The 23,603-nt window shown below is 42.7% G+C and overlaps 1 protein-coding gene across 3 annotated transcripts in view; it reads left to right on the top strand.

Moving 5' to 3' along the window:
• The window catches only part of kalrna (kalirin RhoGEF kinase a), a 254,875-nt gene that overhangs the window by 169,786 nt on the left and 61,486 nt on the right, over window positions 1–23,603 (top strand). For all 3 annotated transcript variants that reach the window (XM_036138726.1, XM_036138725.1, XM_012878426.3), the window contains exons 39-40: window positions 5,871–5,949; window positions 6,033–6,200. In XM_036138726.1, the coding sequence (XP_035994619.1) occupies window positions 5,871–5,949; window positions 6,033–6,200 (247 nt within the window). The remainder of the gene's footprint in view (window positions 1–5,870; window positions 5,950–6,032; window positions 6,201–23,603) is intronic.

Genomic DNA, 23,603 nt, shown 5'->3' with positions numbered 1-23,603 from the left:
TTTGTCCCTGTCTGAATATGCTCTAAAACCGCATCTGTAAAATGAACTGTGCCTGTCTGAATCTCAATGAAACGTGTTGCAGCTCTGTGCGTGACCATGCTCAATAAATGGTGGAGGCTGCAGCGGGGGGGGGGGGGGGGCGAGTCATGCGCGTCAGTGCGGGTTACTGTGCATGTTGCAGAGTCACCGCAACATGAGCAGTGCTGTTTGGACGCGCTGCGCGATCAAAAGAGAGACTGAGCGAGAATCAATGAAGTAGAGGCACAAGCTGCTTCTTCTACGCATTGACGATAAAGTCATCTTAAAATGAAGACTTTTTCAAATAAACAGATTTTCATGTCAATACATGTTATTTATTTATTAAACTTGCTGTTTTGATTTTAGTTTCCACAAAGGAAATGTTTATTTACACGTCTTTATGGTGTGGGGAAACAACACTGTCAAACCGCCATTACAGATTTCAGCTCGCGCACCACAGTTTGGGAATCCCTGGTCTATGGTTTTGGCTGATTCCATATTTAAAGCCAAACCTCTGTAGTAAAATCTTTGAAACATTAAAGTCAAAGTTCTGTATATATACTTTGAATATGAGGAATAGGTCAAATAACTCAGATTGGTGCTCAGAAGAGTTTGAAGTTAATATTGGGAGATTTTGTTTGGTTGATTATGAACCTCTCCTTTTAACCCAGCTCTGTGTGACCAGCAGCCTACAGGTTGGTTAGACTCAGAGCAGAGGTCCTCTTTACATGAGCGCAGCTCTAATCAGCCAGAAAGAGTGAAGTGTGTGTGTGTGTCTGTGTCTGTGTCTGTGTGTGTGTGTGTGTGTGTGTGTGTGTGTGTGTGTGTGTGTGTGTGTGTGTGTGGAGCCATCTGTCAGGTAAAAGTTCACCTGCACCTTTATAGAAACAACAGTCTTTGTTGCTAGGAGATCTTAAGCCCAGCTCACAAACACACACGCCATCTAACATTTTCCAAAACAGGGAAAATGGAGTAAATGGAGGACGACAACATGGCCCCATTTGAACCCTGCCATTACTAACATTTATTAACAGTTTGTCCAGCTAATTCACTGTTTGTCTTAAAAATGTGCTGTTCCAACATAAATGGGATTATTTGGAGAATGATGTTGCTGAAAGACCCTGGTTTGACTAGCTCTGCAGTCCGTAGTGAATGTTTCTACAGTACACATCTTATCAGTCGCAGTTATGCAAACCCCAAACAAGATGTTAACATTAAACATTATTAGTCAAAGGCTTAAGTGGAGCTAAAATTAGGTGTTAATATAGCCCAACATTCCCCCTTTTTCAGTGGTGGACACAGTCGCACTAATCTGCAGATGCTTGCGGTGCTAACTTTTCCTTCATCGGATTATCTTTCACAATAAGTTTAGAAGCTGCTTGTACAGTTCAACCCAAAAGGAATATAGAAATATTTACGCAGCTCCTGGACAGACTACATTAACATTTTCTGTACTCCTAGAGACTCCACAACAAAATGTATTTAAGGGCTAAAATGTCCCCTTCAAAATCTTTAGTTATGAAATGGAGAGCATGATAGGAAATTTCAGGAGAAATTATCTTTTGTCAGAAAATTCTTAAACAGATATGCTGTGGATTTATCCTTTTCAAATAACTGCATACGAGGCGATAGGTGGGGGGGGGGGGGGGGGGGTTCAGCTACCGTGCAGGTAGAGAGGAGTGGCTTGTCACACATCTTGTTTTGGTCTACAGGCGGTGCTCAAAAGCCCGCCTACTAGTGAAATATTGCTTTTTGCTCCTTTAACAGTCCCAGGTGCTATCGATAGATGCTAAAACAGTTTTCCTCTGCCTAGACATAGCAATTATTAAATTGGGATTTGTTGGATTTTGTGTCTCGAAGCCTGTTCTGAGTTCTTTAATTTGACTGCAGATCAGGCTCGTGTAAAGTGTAAACACTGACGGATGGCAGCTCAGTTTGTGTTTTCTAGGTTAATGTGGCTGATGGTCAGCGTACGTTAGAGCCATGAAGCTTCAGCCTGCAGCATGTGAGCACTTTTCAGTGTTTTGGCTTCACTCTCCAGATCACTGGGCTAAATATTAACATGGGTTACAAAGGTCACTTTGAGCACATGTTACTCCTCACTTATTGGATGTGTGCTGCTCTGTTTTAGAGTGGTTCTAACTTTTCCCTTTTTTTACAGATTGATGGGTTTGATACCTTATTTGGGTGCAGTTGTTACTTGCAGACCTAGCCTATGGCCTCAGGTTAATATTCATTTATACCATGAAATGCAAGGGGTAATGCAATGTGTGAAATCCAAGGATGGTCTACATTTCTAGACTTTTATCATTTATTTGTGTATCCTGCATTGCCAAAAGCATTTGCCAATACCTGGCTGTACATCGAAGCAGCATTTAAACTGTGTCAAGTGTAAAATATATCACTACATTTCTTTGGTATTACAAGCATTAAAGGTATACTATGCAACCGTGGTTGATTTTCCAGCGAGGCTCCCCCCAGAGGGTGAAAGTAAAAGTGCACTGTCATAAAGATGCTCAGCTGTTCTGGTTTCTCCGTCAAGCCAGGCGCGGTTGTTTTGAGCTTAGCAGACAGGCGAACGCAACGAATAGTGGAAAAAACGGCAGTACAAACAATGACTAACACAGTGAAAGTATGAACATGCACACAGAGAGAGAGAAACCATTCCAATGTTACTTACTATAGCATCAGCAGAAACGCGAGGTCTGCGTCAGCCTTGCAGCCTTCTATGTTCACCCGTGTACGACTCCTCTCTCTGTCCAGAGCCCTTTTCCTCTTTCCTACCTGCTCCGACATGGGCTTTCGCTGTTTTCTCGCTGGTTCCGCCATGATAACTGCACAAATATCGCCACTGCGCTAGCAACGAGCACGCCTTTCACTGGGGGTGTGTAGCAGTTCTCGCCGTAAAGCAAGACCGACTCTCGCGATGCACCAGACTTCTGAGCCTGTGTGTGCGGGCCGAGGGCTCCTGCAATTACAAGTTCCCCCACAGACCACCAGGGCGGCCGAGAAAACCTTTGTTCAACCTGAAATGACTCATTTAATCATCCAAAATGGTATGGAACACATTAAGTGAAAAATGTTGCATAGTATGCCTTTAAACCCCCTGGTGTACAAGATTTTTACACTGGCACACCATCTAGTGGTGCGCTAAAGGAATTACAAACGACTTCGCTGCAATAGCTACTATGGAAGGCTCGGAGTATAATAAATGTGACAATGTAAACGAGTCCTCCACGTATTAGCTACTGCTAATAGCTAATAGCTACGATCAGTGTGTGAAATGGTTTTTGGCATTGCTGGCAAGTCCACTTATTTTTTTTTTCTAAAGTCACTTGTAAATTCAATGGGTTGTTTTTTTTGGGCTTGTTTCTGAATGTGCAGCTGCTTATTTGGGATCTAAAATAAGTGTCTCTAATCACCAGTAAAGGGACCAGGCCGGTCCTGCTGCTGTACTATAGACAGTGAACGGGCCGATATCCCTCCGGGTACTGTGCATGCATACCGGAGAGGGAGATGAACAAAATACCCCATTGCTGTCGGGAGGACAGAGTAGTTTCTGGACTACACTGCCTGTTTCTAACATAACAGCAATTATGTTAAATGAACATACCTGTCCAGCATAAAGCCTGCAACCTCTGCATCAGTTTTCAGTCCATGCCTCCTCAGAATGATCTCCACTCCTCAGTGACAACTCTTTCCATACACGGGAGAGATGTTAACAAACTCTTCAAAAGACAGAACCCTCGGAAAGCTGCTGGACCAGACTCAGTCTCTCCATCCACCTTGAAGCACTGTGCTGATCAGCTGTCTCCAGTGTTCATAGACATTTTTAACACCTCACTGGCGACATGTCATGTACCAGCCTGCTTCCTCCACCATCATCCCTGTTCCCCAGACGCCAAGGACCACAGGACTTAATGACTTTAGACCCGTCGCTCTGACCTTTGTGGTTATGAAGTCCTTTGAGCGCCTTCTGCTTTCACACCTTAAATAAATCACAGATCCCCTCCTGGACCCCTTACAGTTTGCCTACAGAGCCAACAGGTCTGCAGACGACGCTGTCAGCCTGGCCCTTCACTACATCCTCCAGCACCTGGACTCTGCAGGAACCTACGCCAGGATCCTGTTTGGGGATTTCAGCTCTGCCTTCAACACCATCATCCCAGCTCTGCTTCAGGAGAAGCTCTCCCAGCTGAATGTGCCCGACTCCACCTGCAGGTGGATCACAGACTTCCTGTCTGACAGGAAGCAGCAGGTGAAGCTGGGAAAACATGACTCTGACTCACAGCTCATCAGCACTGGTTCCCCCCAGGGCTGTGTTCTTTCTCCTCTGCTCTTCTCCCTGTACACCAACAGCTGCACCTCCAGTCATCAGTCTGTCAAGCTCCTGAAGTTCCTGACAACACCACTCTCATGGGACTTATCTCTGATGGTGACGAGTCCGCCTACCTCACCAAGAAAGCCCAGCAGAAGATGGACTTCCTGAAGAAGGCAGCTGAAGAACTTCAACCTGCCAAGGACAATGATGGTGCAGTTCTACTCCTCCATCATTGAGTCCATCCTCACCTCCTCCATCACCATCTGGTACGCTAGTGCCACCGCTAAGGACCAGAGCAGACTGCAGCGTGTCATCAGGTCTGCAGAGAAGCTGATTGGCTGCAATCTTCCATCTCTCCAGGACCTGTACGCCTCCAGGACTCTGAGGCGTGCAGGAAGATTGTGGCTGATCCCTTCACCCCAGTCACAGACTATTTCAGTCACTTCCCTCTGGCAGGAGGCTGCGCTCCATCAGGACCAGAACCTCACGCCACAACAACAGTTTTTACCATCTGCTACCAGCCTGATGAACAAGGACCAGAGCTGCCCGTGAAACTGGACACTGACTCTCTCCTCTGTTCAGGACTTACAAGCTACACCAACGTAGCATCTCCAGACCTTCTGCGTTACATTAACGCACAGTTTACTGAGTGTATATAGCTTCTGTGTGTATGTGTGTGTGTGTATGTATATATATATATATATATATATATATATATATATATATATATATATATATATATATATATATATATATATATATATATATATATATATATATATATATATATATATAATATACTAATTTTTTTGTCTGCCCCATCAACACCAAGTCAAATTCCTTGTAAGTGCAAACCTACTTGGCAATAAACTTGATTCTTTTTAATGTGATGTTATTAGACATTGGCAGAATATGTATTTATAAAAGTAATACTTTATTTTTGGTAATTAAAAATAAAATTAGTTAAACACCGAGCCTTTTAAGATTTTGATAATGTCCAGTAACTTTTAGAAGGCTGTGGTCTCTCACCTCCATGTTTAATAGTAATGGATCTTGTGACCCAACGGCACCGCCTCCGGTCGACCTCAATATGGTCGTTCAGCACGGGTCTACTAAAATGTCTGTTGCTTCATCCCTTATTTGTAAATGGAATGACTCTATCACAGCTAGAGCCTTTAATAAATTCAAGTTTTGCTCATTCAAAGCTGAAGTGCTGTGCTTATGTTTGCTAGAGCTCCGGTTGCATAGTCCACAACAGGTAACGTGGCACAGACTAAGCAGGACCAGAGTTGTATGTCTGTCTGATTAACGTCAGGATCATACTGTGTGTCCTCACGGTGCCTGTATGTCCTGTTCTCCATCCTGCTGCTACTACAGCTGGACTTCAGCTTGACTTGGGGAGGGACAGTAGAACTGCTACTAAAATCACAAAGTTAATATTCTGAATGTGGGCATTGGTGTGTTGAGCCCTGAGCAGCAACAGGACATGTTTGTTTTGCTGGTTGTGACGTGAGATTCTCTCTGTTCGCAGCTCTCTGGTGGATGTGAGCTGACGGTGGTCCTCCATGACTTCACAGCAGGATGCAGCACAGAGCTGTCAATTAGCACAGGTGAGACCAGTGCACACATTGCGCCTAGTCATCCATTTTGAATTTCGTTAAAGTGAGAACCCTTTGTCTTGTGCGCACTGCAGGCCAGACCGTGGAGCTGTTGGAGCGACCCACAGAGCGGCCTGGCTGGTGTCTGGTGCGGACCACCGACCGCAGCCCGCCACAGGAAGGACTGGTTCCCAGCTCAGCTCTCTGCGTCTCTCATTCACGATCCAGTGTTGAGATGGACTGCTTCTTCAGTTCAGGGAAAGGTAGGAGGATCATTTTCACAGTTTGTCATGAGGCTCCTGAACACCCAACCTGTAATTCTCCTGCTGGCAGACTCCTGTTGACTGACTGTTAACAGTGACGCACAGAAAAAGCCTATACTTGCTCTTCTGAGGCCTGATTGGCTGCAGCTGAAACAGCTGTTGCTATGACGTGCGTGATGTCAACACCCTGAAGAGATAAGGTTTGAGACTATAAATACTACCTGGAATCTCTTCTCTTCTCTGGCCAGAGGTCAAGTTCAGAACAATTTCATGTAGGCCTGTGTGTTCCCAATGAACGGCCTCTGGTCTCTGGACCCGCAGCTCTCACCCATTTCCCATGACTGACTGGGAAGAGCATGGCACCGCAGCTCTGGTTCTGGGCTAAAGCTCATCCTGTGGTAGGTAGGCCGTCCTGGCTTATCTCACCCATCCAGCACCCAGCTGGGTATTTGGATAGCTTCCAGTTTTGGATCACGCTGGAACATAAATTGAACATAAAGAAGAAAGATGTTCTTTAAATCAGTGAGTGATGCTGAGCATGTCGGGGCAGTGGAGGCGAACAGTGATTCTGCAAGAACTTTGCACAAAAATAAGAAAATAGTAGCAAAGCATACAGTGGACACACATTTTTTTATTGTATCTCATGAGGTTGGTTACGCCTGAGTTCTGAATCTAGCTGGGCCTCCCCCGTTTTGGTTCTGTTTCTGCCTTTCTCTTGAAGTACCAGCACTCAGCTGGTCACCGGAAGCTGACGCTGCATGGAAGGAGACGTCACAAGCAATGTGAACAAATTATCACCATCGATAAACTGGTTTGGTTTCAAGGTTTCTAACATGGCATCTAAAGAAATTTAATGAAAACAGGACTGATACCGTTTCAGAGTAAAGCACCTTCCTTTTGACAAAATAGGCTAATTTTACAATAATTATGACAAGCTAGCAGAATTACTAAATGAGTAGGCTTTCATACAGGAGCTGCTCATATAATTCAAATATAATGAAAAGGATTGTTTTCAGTAATTCCATTAAAGTGAAACTTGTACATTCATTCATTACACACAGAATGATACATTTCAAGTGTTTCTTTTAATTTGATGATTATAACTGTCAACTAATGAAAACCCCAAATTCAGTATCTCAGAAAATGAAATATTGTTAAAAGGTCCAATATTGAAGACACCTGGTGGCAGACTCTAATCAGCTAATTAACTCAAAACAGCTGCAAAGGTCTTTAAACTGTCTGTCTAGTTGTGTAGGCCACTCTGTCATGAGGAAGACTGCTGACGTCCACTGACACCTCGCACATGGAGGGCAAGACACAAAAGCTCATTGCTGAAAGGGCTGGCTGGATGTGGTAGAAAAAAAAGTGTACAAGCAACAGGGACGTCCGCACCCTGGAGAGGATTGGGAAACAACAAAACCCATTCAGAAATGTGGAGGAGATCCACAAAGCATGGACTGCAGCTGGAGTCAGAGCTTCCAGAACCAGCAGACAGACGCATGCAGGACATGGTGTCAGCTGTCGCTTTGCTTGTTTCTGCCACTCTGGAACAAGAGACAGCGTCAGAAGCCTCTCTCCTGGGCTGAAGACAAAAAGGACTGGACTGCTGCCGAGTGGTCCAAAGCCATGTTCTGTAAATGTTGCATTTCCTTTGGAAATCAGGGTCTGGAGGAAGAGATGAGAGGCACAGAACCCACATTGCCTTAAGGTCCAGTGTACAGTTTCCACAGTCAGTGATGGTTTGGGGCGCCATGTCATCTGCTGGTGTTGGGCCCAGGTCCAAGGTCAACGCAGCCATCTACCAGGAAGTTCTAGAGTACGTCATGCTCCCTGCTGCTGACCAACCTGATGGAGATGCAGAGTTTATTTTCCAACAGGACTTGGTACCTGCACACAGTGCCAAAGCTCCCAGTACCTGGCTTAAGGACCATGGTATCCCTGTTCTTAATTGTCCAGCAAACTCACCTGACCTTAACCCTACAGAACATCTACGGGGTATTATGAAGAGGAAGATGCCATACACCAGACCTAACGGTGCAGAATGCTGAAGGCCACTATCAGAGCAACCTGGGCTCTCATAACACCAGAGCAGAGCCACTAATCCAGGCAAAAGGAGCTCCAACTAAGTACCGAGTCCTGTACATGCTCATATTTTTCATGTACATACTTTTCAGTTGGCCAACATATTCTGGAAATGCTTTTTTTTTTTTTTTTTGCATTGGTCTTAAGTAATATTCTAACTTTCTGAGATACTGAATGTGGGGTTTTCATTAGTTGTCAGATATCATCAAAATGAAAAGAAATAAACACTTGAAATATCACTCTGTGTGTAATGAATATATTATACAAGTTTTACTTTTTGAATATAATACTGAAAGAATTGTAACTTTTTCATGATAATCTAATTACATGACAAGCACCTGTATGTATTCATAGTCATGTATGCAGGACTTTATTAAATCCCATCAGCCTGGAATATGAAGTTGTTTTCAGTGAACCGTCACTTAAGTATCCATCAAAAGGGTGTGAGGGAAGCAATCCTGATGAACTGCAACAGAGTCATGAGCAGGCATGGTTGATTGATGCCAGTGCTACTGAAGGCTCAACTCTGGCTTTGATCCAGGGATGAGCTTCTGCAGCTCATGTTGCTTAAGAAGCTCAGGCTGGTTGTGGCAGTAACAAGTCAGACTACACAGTGTAATGCACTTCTCAGCTGATTAGCTCTTAAATGATGTGAATTGGTGCTCTATATACAAAATAAATTGAATTAAATAATTTGAATGCGACTGCAAAAACATCTACTCTTTAAACCTTGCAGAGTGAAGTCCTCAGATGTTGCCACTGTGTGAAATAGATGGTGATACCTTGTAACACTGTAGGGAATGAGGCAGGGGACATCAAGCTGATATTTACAAAGTCTTCATGGCTTCCATTGTACACAGATGTAACACACATGGTCTGGGTGTGGTTGTGGTCACACTGAGAAGTCTCTGTCTGCCCTGCAGATGGTGCTATTGACCTGTGTGACTCTCATCAGGTGGCGTTCCATTTAACAATGAGGGGCAAGCATGATATCATGACATACTGCAGACGTTTGTTTCCTGCCTGCAGCAGCCTGCAGCAGTCATACAGGATCAGAGGAGGGTTGGTGCTGATGAGTTCTGCTCATGTTCTTAGCCCCCATGATCAGCTCTATCAGGCCTTTATCAGACTGTTTTCAGACTTTGTACATCGTTGCTGTAAATGTCCCGCCTTCCAGACAGTGTTGTGACTTAACAGGGCCTGCTGCTCCACTTATGGCTTTAAAACCTGTCGGAGCTTTTTGGCTCTTTGGGGGATTCCTCCTGGTTAAAGTCTGAGACCAACACCCAGAGTGAGATTACCGCTTCCTGCTCTACCTGTTACATCCATGTAGTTTCCTGCTTTGTCAGTTAAGTTGTCTTAGGTTTAGGGCAGATGCAAATAGAATAACTGCAGTCACAGCAATTGGAAATGACACTGTTATTTTGGTCATATGTCTGAAATTTGATGTCTGTATTTCTGCAACCCTCCCATGGCTAATCCAGATTATAACATAATGTAGATTTTAAAAAAATCAATCTAAAACTCATCCTTATGCCCTGACTAGTTGGTGCGTGACTAATAAGATCCACTGTTGGTCTGTGCCAGATTTAAGGTGCTGCCCTTCCAGCTGTTAGTCACCGTCCAGTGATAAAAGCCTACAATGCATGATTGTGTAAATGTACAATGAAAAGTTGTGAGTCAAGACTAACTCTGAAGATTTTATTTGAATGGAAGTTTTGCAACTGCTGAGTTTGTATAAGCCCTCTGCCTCCTTTGGGTGTGTGTGTGTGTGTGTGTGTGTGTGTGTGTGTGTGTGTGTGTGTGTGTGTGTGTGTGTGTGTGGTGGGGCAGCAGCAGCAAGTGTCTTGTGACTGCTTCATAAAGTAGGTCTCCTTGTCCTCTCAAAGACTGTGAAAGTTTAACTTGAAGTGAAAGGAAGAATGGAGCAGATTAAACGGCACATCCTTAATCGCCGTTATTCACATCAGACTGAAAAGCTTGAATTTCTGCCACAGCTTCTTCACTGCTGGCAAACTAAAGCTGGAAGAAAATGTCTAAAATCTACGATAACTCTGCCTACATTTTTAATAAGAGCACTTGTTTATGGGGTAGCTTTAAAGTAGTGTGTCAAATGAATTTGGGGTGGTTTGTGACTGTTGATTTGCTCCTTTCTGGGTTTTTGCCTCTTACATTAGTCATAAGACTGTGGTATGAAAAGCTGCAGTCAAAGCATTCACACCTAATATTTGCCATTTCCTGCTGGCCAGCGTGACTAGAAGTTGAAGGTGAACAAAATGGGACACTGCAGAGAAACAGAGCTGCTGAAGCACTTTATCTAGGCTGTGTCCTCATGTGTTGCCTGATCTGCTGCTGCAGAGCTCATCAGAATCTGCTGATCTCTCTCTGCTGGGAGGACCATACTTTCCTTCAGATGCTAACCTGAAGACAGTCATCTTTTAGTCTCCAGTGACCCAATACTCAGTAGTGTCGATACTAATACCAGTGTAGCTCAGCTCTGGGTAATTGTATTCCTTTTTAGAAAAGTAGGAAAAAGCTGGTGAATTTAAAATGTACAGAATGAAATAGGTATGCTTGTATGGGTCCTTTTCTGCCACGACGGCTTCCTCTGATCCTGGTTCTGCTGAAGCCTTCTTTCTCTTAAAATGAAGTTGTTTTTCTCTACTGTCACTCCATGCTTGGTCAGGATGGGGAACAGCAGTAAAGTTATAATTTCTGTTGTCTGGATCCTCCATCATTGATACTTCTCTACTGTCCCCTGTAGGTTATGGCAGAATGCAATACTCTAAGGAGCCTAAAGCAGAATATTTATAAATATAATAAATGGTATATTTGACTGTTTACAGCAATTAAAGTAATTGCCTCACACCTAGTCACAACCTAACCCTAACAAAAAAAAATGCAAATAGAAGAGCAGTAGGAGAACTCAGCAGAATGAGAGAAATAGGCCCTGACGTCCTCCAGCAGCCTAAGTAATTAAGGCTTTTTACTCTACATACAATAATCTGAATTGCACATTTTCTAAACAGTAAGGAAGCAGTTTCCATTCCAACATTCAGCTTTATTTATGGACACAATACATTTTTTCAGTAAAATCATAAGAGGTTGAACACAGTTTAGCCACATTCAACAGGGTGGAGCAGATGTGGACAGTTTTCTTTGTTAAATCTTTTTCTGAAAGACCTATTTTGGACTGCATGTATACTCAGTACCTATCAACACAAAATAATAATTTACAAACACAGTGATAAAGTTCTTAAGTACGATGTGGCAGACTGGAACATCAGCTCCAGCATTAGGACTGGTATTTGTGAGTTGCTGGAGTATTGAGGTAAGACGAAGGTAAAGGATGTTCAAAGTGTTGCAGAATTTAATTCTTCATAGGTCTAAGACAAATCTAATTATTCCCAAAGTCTTTGCTTTAAAGTACATTCCTTTTAACATTAGACATAAACATATTACCATAGGATTCAGTAAATAAAATAATACTAAAGTATCTCAGCTACAGTAATGAAATCTAGAGATTTCATCACGTCTTTGGTGTCCTCCTGCTTCCTACAACGTGACGACAGTGGGTAGAGGAGCTTTAGCTCACAAGGCAACAAACCTCTGGTTCATGACGACGTGAGATGCTTTTGATTTTTCTTTTTTGCTATTGCTCTTAGAGATCTGTGGTTTATGAAAAGATACAAGAAAGCTTCAAAATGAGTCTTTTTGTTTTGAGGAACAGAATAAAGGTTTCATAAATCTCAAACTGTGCTTCAAACAATTCCAGGTAAGGTTTGATCAGTTGAAGTATTTTTTACATTTTGAACCAGAAATGACCAAATGCAGTAATTAGAAGGTGCCAAGCAGGACAAGGTGCATCAGGTATATACAGTGTGTCCTCGTTTATACAGTGGATCAAAAAGAAGTAGATAGGAAAATAGAAATGAGGCAGAGGATGTCTTATGTACATTCACGGTGACTTATATACATGTGTATTGACATATATTCAGGTGTACTAGCAGCAGAAGTCACTTCTTTCAGGATTATTGTGCGGTGTATTAAATAGAATTGCACATTAATTATTACAGTTATAATTACAGTTATAGTGCAGCATTGTATAATCTGGTAGCAGCAGGAATGAATGACCTGCGGTAGCGCTCCTTTTTACAGACAGGATGTCTAAGCCTGGCACTAAAGGAGCTGCTCAGCTCCTCTACAGTCTGCTGCAGCGGGTGGAAGGCATCACTAATGGCTAATGGCCAGATGAGATATTTTTGCTGTCTTACCAAATCTGTCACTATGTCTTAATTTGCTTCCAAGTAACCAAAACTCTGCTAGATACACTATTTAAACGTGCTGGAGGCTCCTTCAGTATTCATGTGCCTGAGTGTTGTTGTCCAGATTGATCCAAAGGCTGCGTTACTCAACTCCACCAACACAAGATTCACTTCCCCTCTTGCTTCTAAAGCGTACCTAACATATCTCTACCAGGATGTCGATCTTAATGTAAGCTCCTTTGTATCTGCAGGCTTATAGCAGCTTCCGCTAACTTGCATGCTGACAGCTACCAGATACCACTGTGTGAGTCAGGCGCCATAAGGCTGTTTTAATCTCACAAGGCACATCCACCTCTAGCAGACACCAAGGATTGCTGTTAAATAGAAAGAAGCCTGCAGCAAAAGCAAGATGAGAGCTCAGCTGATGGGATAGAGGACAAGACACATTTACAAAGGTTATGGGGATAATTACTGTAAATAATACATGTATGTAGAGCGTAAAGAGTAAAGTTTAGTGGTCAAGATGTACCTTTGGATGAAAAATTAGTTCGAATTTGTCTGCTAAACTAGTGCGTGAACTTGAGTCTGTCACAGCAGGATTCCACAATGCTGGTATAAAACTGCTAAAGCGAGAAACCTTGGGAGAACTCGGACATTTAGGCTGGTGTGGATCTGTTTGTGTCACCATAACAATGAATGTTATTTCCTACTGCTACAAGTGTCGAGGCACAACAGGCTGACTCATCACTTGGCTGTAGAATTTCTCACAGCTAACTCTTTTTAAACTCACACTACTTCAAAAGCTTTTTCAATATTTGAATAAAAGATCTATTTTTATCTGAAAATAGATTTGATTAAACATGTCAGACTGTCCCTGCATCCAGCCTAAACAACAAAGGATTATATTACAGTCTAAAGATATTGTGTAGAAGTCCTGAACTGAGCCCTACCAATGGTTAAAAATGAAAAACCTCCCCCTTCTGAACTCTGAGCTTCTGCCAATCTTAGTAGTCTTTTACAGCTAAGGTGGAAACGGCGTGAGAGCAGTGATCTGCAGAGCTCCAGATTTAAGCCAAAAAAGCCAGGGAACCTCTGAGAAAAAGTGTTTAGGAGAAACCACACACAGCGCTGGAACCGGAGTCCCTGCGCTGCACACAGAACACAGAAGGCCTCCACAATAATTAACAGTGACTTCTGTTCCAGAGCAGCAAAGTGTGTCTGAGACGGCGGGAGGGGCAACTGGTGAAGGCTCCTCCCCCTCAGCTGCCATCTCTCCCTCTCTCTGGATCCCAGCAGTGTGGAGCGGACATTCCTCCTGTGCACACACACCTCTGATCAACCGTCTGTGATCGACTCAGAGAAGTTAGTTTGCACGTGAGGAGACAGGTGTGCATGTAGGATGAGTGCTTGAGGATGAAGCAGGTCCAGCGTTGCTATGGATGGATCCTGGACCGGTGCTGCTGCTGCTGCTCAGGTGCGATGACAGGTCTCCATGTGTTGGCTGTCTTTGTGCTCAACCTTCTTATTAGCATGTGTGAGGAGTACTAGTAGTGAGAAGTTGAAAACTTTCTGTGTGCCATAATGTTAGTGCGACAGTGACTGAGTGAAATGACCAAACTGATAAAATGGTTATTTTTCTATAAATAGTCATGCTTCCTCTGAGGAGGGATTTGAATGGAAAATGAGGTGTTAAAGTGGAAGCTGTCATGCAGACACAACGTTTGCAGACACTTTCAGTCATGGGAGAATCAGATGTGGCATTGAGCAATCTGTTTTCCTGCAGTTCAGCCTGCTCTTTTAAGAGTGTCTCTGTGTGTGTGTGTGTGGGGGGGGGGTGGTATGTTGTGACACAGGCTCTGGCACTTAAACTGGCTTTACTGGACTCTTTAGGGTAACCTGCAGTGAGTTTCTCAATCACTGTCTGTCGCTGCAGATGGCTGCTGGGTAAAACACATCCAGCCACTGGATATGTTCAGAGCTTTTCCTGTGTGGGTAACACACACACTGGAAAACCAAATTATCAACCAAACAAAAAGGAAATGACAAAAAATAGATATCAGACTGTTTGGGTGCATTAGGAAAGCGTGTAGGAGGAGTTTGCTTCAGCGTCCTTGGCTGACTCTGGCATATGTCCACTTTAGTTCTGATACGTAGAAAAAGCGGTGTGCATCAAGAGGGCGACGCTTACCACACCCAGAGCAATGTTTTCATCTTAAGAAGACGTTGTCTACTGCCTGAACACGTTGGTTGGGATGGATTAGTTTAACCAAGCCTAACGTTCAGCCTTTTGTTTTGTATTGACAAGGTTGTCTCCTTATCGCCAGTTGACTCTGGGTCTATGGTACCGTGTCCATTAGTAGTTTTGCCACCTCTAAGGAGAAACTGATCAGCATTGCTAATGAAAGGACTAAACAGACTTGTTTGGCTAGTGTAACATTGTTTAAATGGACCATCAGTGTGTACAGGGGCTGTGCAGGGAGCCCACTGCTCTTCATACTAGAGTGCCCACCTACAGCACCAGTCTCATCATCAACTATGGTTGGCCATCTATGGGGGTAGGGTGAGCGCCTACTTCAGTGATTTAATGACGGCAATATGTTACTCGACGTGAAGAAGAACAAAGAGATTTCTTGCTGACTTGAGGAGAAGTGTCTCATGGCATCCCTCACTAACAAACAATGCTGCTGAGCCCCAAGTTTGTGGGAGTGCACATATCTGAGGGTCCATCTTGGACCGACAACCCTACATCACTGGGCAGGCCAAGAAGGCCCAAACATGCCTCTGCTGTTTCTACAAACAGTGGACGTAGAACTGACTAAAGAAAAACCAGCCAGAAGAATTTGGGCCTTTCAACAGCTGAGCAGGTGGAGCTTTTAGGACAATCCTGGTTTTTAGAAGGTGGTGCACTGCATACATTTAGATGTGAAACTGATTAATGTTTGAGCTCCCATTTTATTCCCATATTATCACAGTACAATAGCTCCCATTGTGTAAAACTGTCAGGTTAAAGGGTTGGGTCAGGTGTGTGTGTGTGGGGGTGGGGGGGGGGGGGGGGGGTATTCAGATGCTAGTCAAAGATGAACTCGGCTCCATGTGAGGGTAGACTGTGGACTTTACCTTCATGTCTGAAGTGCCTGTCAGTATGTAAATAAGCAGGTTTGACTGGTTTCTATGAAACTGTTCTGTACTGTAACTCAGGTCACTCTCACGCATTAGGACATAAGCCTAAAATAGCTCATCTGTTAGCATACTTCAACTGCTGAGCTAGTTGTAGCGCTCAGGTAACAAACCCAGAGATGTGAACATCTACAGACCAAATGCTAGCTCCTGTAAACATGGAGTTGACAGGCTTTGGATATCTGTAGAGTATGGTCCTGGTCATATTACCATATTACCACATTATGACTAATGTGGTAATATGGCCAGGAACGCGTCTCTAACATGAGAATAAGTTCACTATTAGGTGGGTGTGGGAGGTTGGTGCTCAGATCTTTGGTCTGTGCTACAGCTTCACCTTAAGTCTTCTGGTAGAATCCATAAATAAAGGTTGTGTCAGTGAACACTTCAGTATCATATAGAAGGGAGTATAGATGGGGAAAATGCATCAAAGATAAACTAGTGTCATATTTCACTTGATTTCAGACTGTTTTGTGCCATGTGATTACTCTTGGTTAACTCTCTGTGTGTGGTGGTTCAAAGCGCACACTTACATGGAAGATGGACAGTTGTTGCTTTTGAATTCCTGTACGCACTATAGCTTTGAATAGATCCAACCACTTTATTAGTCACTTTGTTTATTAAGACATTTGATAGTCATAAAAGCAGTATTTAGGTTCCTTCCTTAAGCAGCTTCATTCACAGAACAACTCTACACAGATGACCCCCCCCCCCAATAGAACTGGTGTAACAGGTCCCACTAAAAGGACTGTATGAGGCCTACTGTTCTTAATAGTAACACATCAGTGGAGTGAGGGGTTTCATCCGTTTTTTTGTGTTTTTTTTCAAGCATCAGCAGCTTGCTGAAGAACAGCCATGGTATAATCAGTCATTGATGTGTCTTTGACAACTTTACATTCCCACATGTGTGGGAAGACACGATGTGTGTGGCTCACTGAATGTGGAGTCCAGACTCTCTTTTATCATTCCATCACACCCTTCACATGCGAGGCTCTCCAACCTTTACACAAGTTGATTGTTACAGAGCTGAAAGTACTCAGCGGAACAGGGGCAGGTTTTATTTGGCTGCTTTGCTCCTTAAACAACAGAGAGCAGGTGTCCACGTCCTTCATTGAAGTGTTTTGTGATGGAGTCCTCAGGAGGTGTTCCTCTAAGCCTTGTGCACTTTGTTATCCTAAATGTTTCACCATGCTATAAGTCACTGTGAAATGAACAATTGTTTCTTTAAGGTCAGTGCTGATGGTCAGTGCCTCTTGCTTCAGACCTACAAAATGCTAATCTGCTGATTTCATAAAGGTGATCACACTTGCTGATGCTCAATTATGGAGCTGCTTTAATATCAACACGTGGCTTCTTTCCCTCTTAAATCCCATAAAATCAGGAAGGAATGAGATGTTTTTTTTTTAAATTGTTCTGATACATTGATCAAAGTGAGTTTCAGTGGTTTCTCTTCTCACTATGACTCACTATGTTTAATCCACTGATATTTATGAGGGTGGCAGGGTTAATAAGCTGTCATACATGCAGTTGCTATTGAAACACTTAGTTATTCTATATTTCTGCATCTGCAGCACCAAGCATGGCCAGACAAAAGCGCTGACTACACACCCAAATGTTCTGAGCTGATAATGGACTGAGGCATCTGTAATAAAGTCATAATCTAACTTTGAACTATGTTCTGTCTCACCCAGCAGCATTCATTCACTCACCTGTCTGCTCACGCTGGGCACAGTTTCATTTATTTTCCTAATCAGTTATTTCCATTTACAGAGGAAAGTACTTCATTTTCACCAAGCTTTATGTGAAGAGGTGTGTTCTATTCATCAAAAACCTGTAAAATATAAGTCTCTCATATTGGTCCGTGATCCAGAAAACTGAAGGAGGCTCATTTGAATGTCTGTTGCTGACATAAGGCTCATGGTTTAGAAGTAAATTCCCAGTTTTTATCTGTGGCACTTGTTGTTTCCTGGAATATCAGAGTTTCCAAGAAGGCTACTGTTTTCTAGTGCGCAGTCACAAAGTATCGTTTGTTACCACAAGAACCTCTGCTTAATAATTGTGGCTTTTGCTTTTTGTCTCTTCACCAAGCAGAGAAGTTAGGAGAAAGTTCAGATTGAATTTGCTGTTGTCTAGAACTTCCCACTGATTAATTCACATGGAAGCAAGCTTTGTGGGTGTAAGTGTCAAGCAGTTAATGTATTTCACATTTGCTTGACCCTGAGCATTAAATGGGATGGATGTAGTAACAGTTTCACAAGTTCTACTAAAAATGTTTAATCCAGGCAGGTTCCTGTCAGCACCCATTTCATCCACAAAAGTGATTGTTAATCGTGATTTTGCTAAATATGACTTGGGAACTGTGCATGTGTAAGCTATCCTGACTGGAAAAATGTCATAGCTCTTCCAAAGGTTTTGCAGTAAAACTCCTGTTTTACATGACAGACTTTACTCAGAAGTTGCACTGACTTAAATTCATCAGGCCAATTTACTTCCCAGGGCAAAACAAAAAAACAACAACTCTATTTTCATCCACATTCAGTCATTGGCAAACCCAGAAACTCAACTGACTGTTTTGAGTCCATGAAGAATAGACTTGAATAAAGCTGCTTTTTGTAGTCAACGTCCTTTGATTAGAGACTGCAGGTGCTCTGTACACAGATACACACTGTAGATATAACAAGATGTAAGCAAATGCCTGACTTTGTGAACCTTCCATAGAAATCTATAATAAGTTTGTCAGAAGCTAATGCAACCAGAAGAATGGTGCAGCTGAGGTATTTAATACCTAGGTGTTCCTTTCTGCAGTTGGATTTTCTGAGGTTCTTGTTCCTCTATCACATGTATCCACAGTGCCTTGTGTTGTCAGATATGCAAGGCGTAAAGCATAGGGAGGTATGAGAGGAATGCCATCTTCCCAGATTAGTGTCTCTTCCTGTCACTGACACAAAAGCATGCAGGGAGGAAGGCAGGACCAGTGCAGTGTTTGTACTTTTCTCATTCTATATTTACAACAGCTATGATAAAAGGTAATCTTGACTCGCGTGCATTCCATCTAGCTGAATGTGCCTGTTAAATAATGTGCTGCGGTTGGCTGTGTCACAACCAGGAAGACTGGAAAGGGTGTGTCAGGTGTAATCACTGCTCAAGTTATCTGATTCTCCTTTTCATTGGTGAGGAAAGCAGAGCCAGTTTTTTAAATACCAACTCAATTAAGACACTTTATAAGGTGGCAACGTAAAGTGCATTAACTACAAATTCATCTACAACTTTTTTAACTTTGTGTCTACCATCAGCATGAGTTAGCCTGATTTTTCAGGTTGAGTCATTCCCTGATACTAGAAGCTCACTATTGTGTTCAGTTCATATAATTATCTTTCTTTCACTTTCTCACAGTGATTGGGGATTTGTGATGGCCTATCCAACACAACGCACTTTGTTACTAATTTGTTGCTGTGCTTCGTGTCCGTGTCCAATTGGAAGACCAATCTAGGCCCAACCTTTACCTTCTGTCTGATGTATTGAGACATGGCTTCGATTTTCACGTCATGTTTTTCCACATGATGCCATTTTTTTCCATTCTGCAGCAAAACACCCACGTAACCTAATGCTGGCAGCCTCATACGTTAGTTGATGTCTTTTTATTAGAAAGAGACCTCCATCAGAACCATGTTCAGGGTGGAAGCCCAGTGACAAACCCTGATGTTGTTGATGACAAATACATGCCAAAGACTGAAAAAAGTCAAAATAACACTAAAGGTAGATGCAACATTGAGAGTTGCAGGGTGTTCAGTGCAACCGGCTCTCCAGCAGGCTTGGCCTATGCTAGCCAAACTAAAGACCAAACTGTCTGCCTTTCTAACAGAACTGACCACAGTTACCGTGGAAGATCTGCCTCCTGGTGTTCTGTTAGAAACTCCAGAAACCCCCAGGAGACCTGCAGTTACAGAGCAAAGGTCTAGTTTGGGAAAATATGGAGGTCTGTGTTGTTTAGGATGAGATGGAGCTTTATACTGAATGTGTTCTGAATTTAACTGATGACCAGCTAAAATACGCAACACTGGAGAGAGCTGATCTCTCTGAAAATGATGCAGCATCAGCTGAAAACATTCTGGTCAGTTTTGTGGGAAGATCCTGACAGTAAAGAATTACAATAGTCCAGACTTCTTCTTTTCTTCCACTTATCTGGGGGGGGGGGGGGGATTCCAAGGTGTTCCCAGGTAGGCTGAGAAACATAGTCCAGCGTGTCCTGGGTCTTCCTCTGGGCCTCCTTCTGGTGGCAACACCTCACCAGGGAGGCGTCCAGGAGGCATCCTGACCAGATGCCCGAGCCACCTCAACTGGCTCCTCTCTATGTGGAGGAGCAGCGGCTCTACTCTGAGTCCTCCCCGGATGACTGAGCTCCTCACCCTATCTCTAAGGGAGAGCCCAGACACACTACGGAGAAAACTCATTTCAGCCGCTTGGATCCGGGATCTCGTTCTTTCGGTCACGACCCAAAACTCGTGACCATAGATGAGGGTAGGAACGTAGATCGACCGGTAAATCGAGAGCTTCGCCTTTTGGCTCAGTTATTTTTCAGGAATTCAACGTCAAATAGATTTTTATTTCTCTTTTTTAGGTGTGAGAAATATCTACTAATGGTGTTTTGTCTTCAAGCCATGGTTGTTTAATCAAAGTTTGATGTGTCAGGCTTCATGTATATCATAGGCATGAGCATGCATTGATTAACAAATGGGATTTTCCCTATATGCAAACCTGTAATCTGTTCTCAATTAGAATAGATAAAACATCAGAGAAAGGATCATTGGAGTACATCATCACTGTCAGTTATGTGAACTAAAAACTGTTGACGATAATTTGGTGTTGGAAACGGAAGCGAGTTGGGAATGTCCTAACTCCACACCAGGCAGGTGTGATTAAATGAGCTGCTCAGTGGCTGGAGCAAACAATTATTGGTGACAACAGGAAGTGTGGTATTATGGGTATTGTATGTTGAGCTCAGTGGGTATGAGACGCTCTAGAGTGTTTTTAGTCATCCAGACGAATGGCATGTGTGCTACACTTGACATCAGGTGTGTACAGACATGGGTATCAGACAAAAAACCCTTGTGTTCTGTGTGTGTGTGTGTTCTGTGTGTGTGTGTGTGTGTGTGTTCTGTGTGTGTGTTGTGTGTGTGTGTGTGTGTGTGTGTGTGATTAAAGACGGTGAGTGATGGTAGCTCTAACAGTAGATGCTCTGTCTTTCTGTGACTGCAGAACAAAAGCTCCCTTGTTGTGTCTCACCTGACTTCGACCATCAGCATTGAGTTGTCCACTCAGAGCACTGAAGCTGCTGCTAACATCATGCTAGCAGCCCCAACATGGATATGAGCCACTAATTTGCACATTGTGGTTGTGTTCCTCAGCATGCTTTACTAATATGAATGGACACTGCAGTTATGTGATAACTAATAGGTTAAAGGCTACACAAAAAGGAGTAACGCTTATACCCAACTTGGCAGACTGTATTATGTTTTTATCACATTTTAAACTGTTAAAAAAGCTGTAAGTTTATGAGTGGGCATATAAATCCCTTTTGATACTCATCACATCATGTCCGGTGCTGCTCTTACACGGTCAGGTGGCAGCACACTTTGGAGCCAGAGCACTGTTCTCACAGGTTGACAGAAAACTGTGATGATAAGGTTTGCTTGTGAGGATGATCTGGGGAGGCCATGTGTTGCTGAACCTTAACAAGTAGTTAATGTGACTATCAATGACAGCATTATAACAGTTACAGATCCTTTAAAGAACTTAGCCTGTACCTGGATTCAAACACCAATAATATCGGTCCTAAATCACTCTAGCAAGAGAGCTTCTTTTGCTGAAATAAATCCAGTGCAGTCCAAACTGAGAAGCGTCTCCATTGTATTGTGCAGCTTAAAGCAGGTCACAAGCAACTCTTCTGTGGAAGATCTGTGGATAAACTTGGTTGTTGGACCCATCACACTGACTACCTTCACTATTGTGGTTCTGTTTAGGTTGCTTTACTGCATTCCAACAAGAAGACATAGACATGCTTTACTGTTTCTTTAGCCTTCACTTGTAGCATAGATTGCCTAACATAGGATACAGATTCTGCTTCTCATTCATTTTATTTGCTTCCTTCATTAGATCACCCTATAAATACATTTGTTATAAATATCTTTGGTGCTTCATATAAAGCTGGTTTTGTCAGTCTGTAACCACAGTCCCACTTTGTGCTGATGTCTGTATCCTGTAGCTAAATATACATGTTACTCTGATATTGGTTCGGGAATTTGCATTGAGTCATGTAGTCTCTGGTGAAACTATACAGTCAACTGACCTTTGAGTTTGGAGCTCACATTCAGTTGGTCCAAGTCAATCTACGTAATGCTACATGAGGTTAAAACTGGTTCCAGTCTAGTTCCAGTTCTAGTTCTGTCAGTAGACAGTCGATCCAGTCTCTCAGGCTAACATGTGGCACCTTGCAGAAGTAATCACATCCTCGCATCTTTTACACATTACTGTTACCGTTTACTGTCCTCCATAATCTTTGACCAGCTTCCTTGAGCATGGAAAAGAAACACATGCCAACAGCATCATGGTACCACCTCCACGTTTCGATATGGGGATGGGGTTTTTAGGGTGACATGAAGTTGGATTTCTGCTCCAGAAATTCTCACCAAGTATTATTATTATTATTATTATTATTATTATTATTATTATTATTATTATTATTATTATTATTTTAACAAGGCTATTTTTTTCTTCCAATTTTTCAATGTTTATATGTAAAAATATTTGGGTGAGGCTATTTTTATTCTACCTATAAATCAGACATAGTGACATTTGCAATTGCCATTCCACTTGAAAAATATTCTGCACTGCCTTAGCTTGACACATATACCAAAACTTAGAATTTACACTAGCTGTACTTGCTTTATATCAGCTATGTCATTTCAGAAATGACTCCTAAACCCCTTTGATCTTAAGCGGTTAAGGCAGCACTCTTAGGTTTGTTAAAAGTCCTCTTCACTTCTTATGTTTTTAGGAGATTTTTCTTAAAGGGACATCACTAAGAGCTACTTTTAGTCTTCGGATTCTTTGTGAAAATGACCCCAAATGTTTAAAGTCAGCAAGGAAACGATATTGCACCTGAACTGTGGATTGGGCTGCCTTAAACGTCCTCTTCATGATGCTGGTTGCTCTCTCATGTTCTCTAACAGACCTCTGAGGCCAGAAACAGAACAGCTGGAGTTATACTAAGATTAGTTCACGCGCACATTCTATTTGCTAATTAAGTAACATCAGAAGGCCATTTATTGCACTGTAATTTATTTTAAGGGTATTACAGTAAAGGGGGGCTGGACATTTTCAGATTTTTATTTAGAAATGAATTTTTAAACCATGTATTTTCCTTCTGCTTTACCAATAGAGGGGCAACTGTGGCTCAGTGAGAAAAGTAGTCATTATCTAATCTGAAAGCTGTTGGTTTCATTCCAGATTTCTCTTGTTACATGTCAATGTGCCCCTGGGCACGGCACTTACCCTTAAGTTCCCCACCAATCTGTGAATGAGTGAGTGTTGGTGAATGTACCCCATAAATGTGGCTCTAGAGTAAAGCACTTTGAGGGGTCAGCATGACTAGAAAAGCTCTAAATAAATGCGGTCCATTGCTAATGTTGTGCTACTTTCCCTTGCTCTTTCACTTTGCTCTTTATAAGTACAAAGTTTCATTTGTGTGTGTGTGTGTGTGTGTGTGTGTGTGTGTGTGTTTAATTATTCTACCCTGGTACATGTGCAGCTGTAGATATCCAGCACAGGTGCAGAGATGACTCTTTAGATGTCTAAATGTATTTCTAGGTGCTGGGCTGTA

Source organism: Fundulus heteroclitus, chromosome 7 (assembly GCF_011125445.2).
Source record: "Fundulus heteroclitus isolate FHET01 chromosome 7, MU-UCD_Fhet_4.1, whole genome shotgun sequence".
NCBI classification, from domain to species: Eukaryota; Metazoa; Chordata; class Actinopteri; order Cyprinodontiformes; family Fundulidae; genus Fundulus; species Fundulus heteroclitus.
The sequence above is the reverse complement of the archived record's forward strand: the minus strand, read 5'-3'. Positions and strand labels throughout refer to the sequence as shown.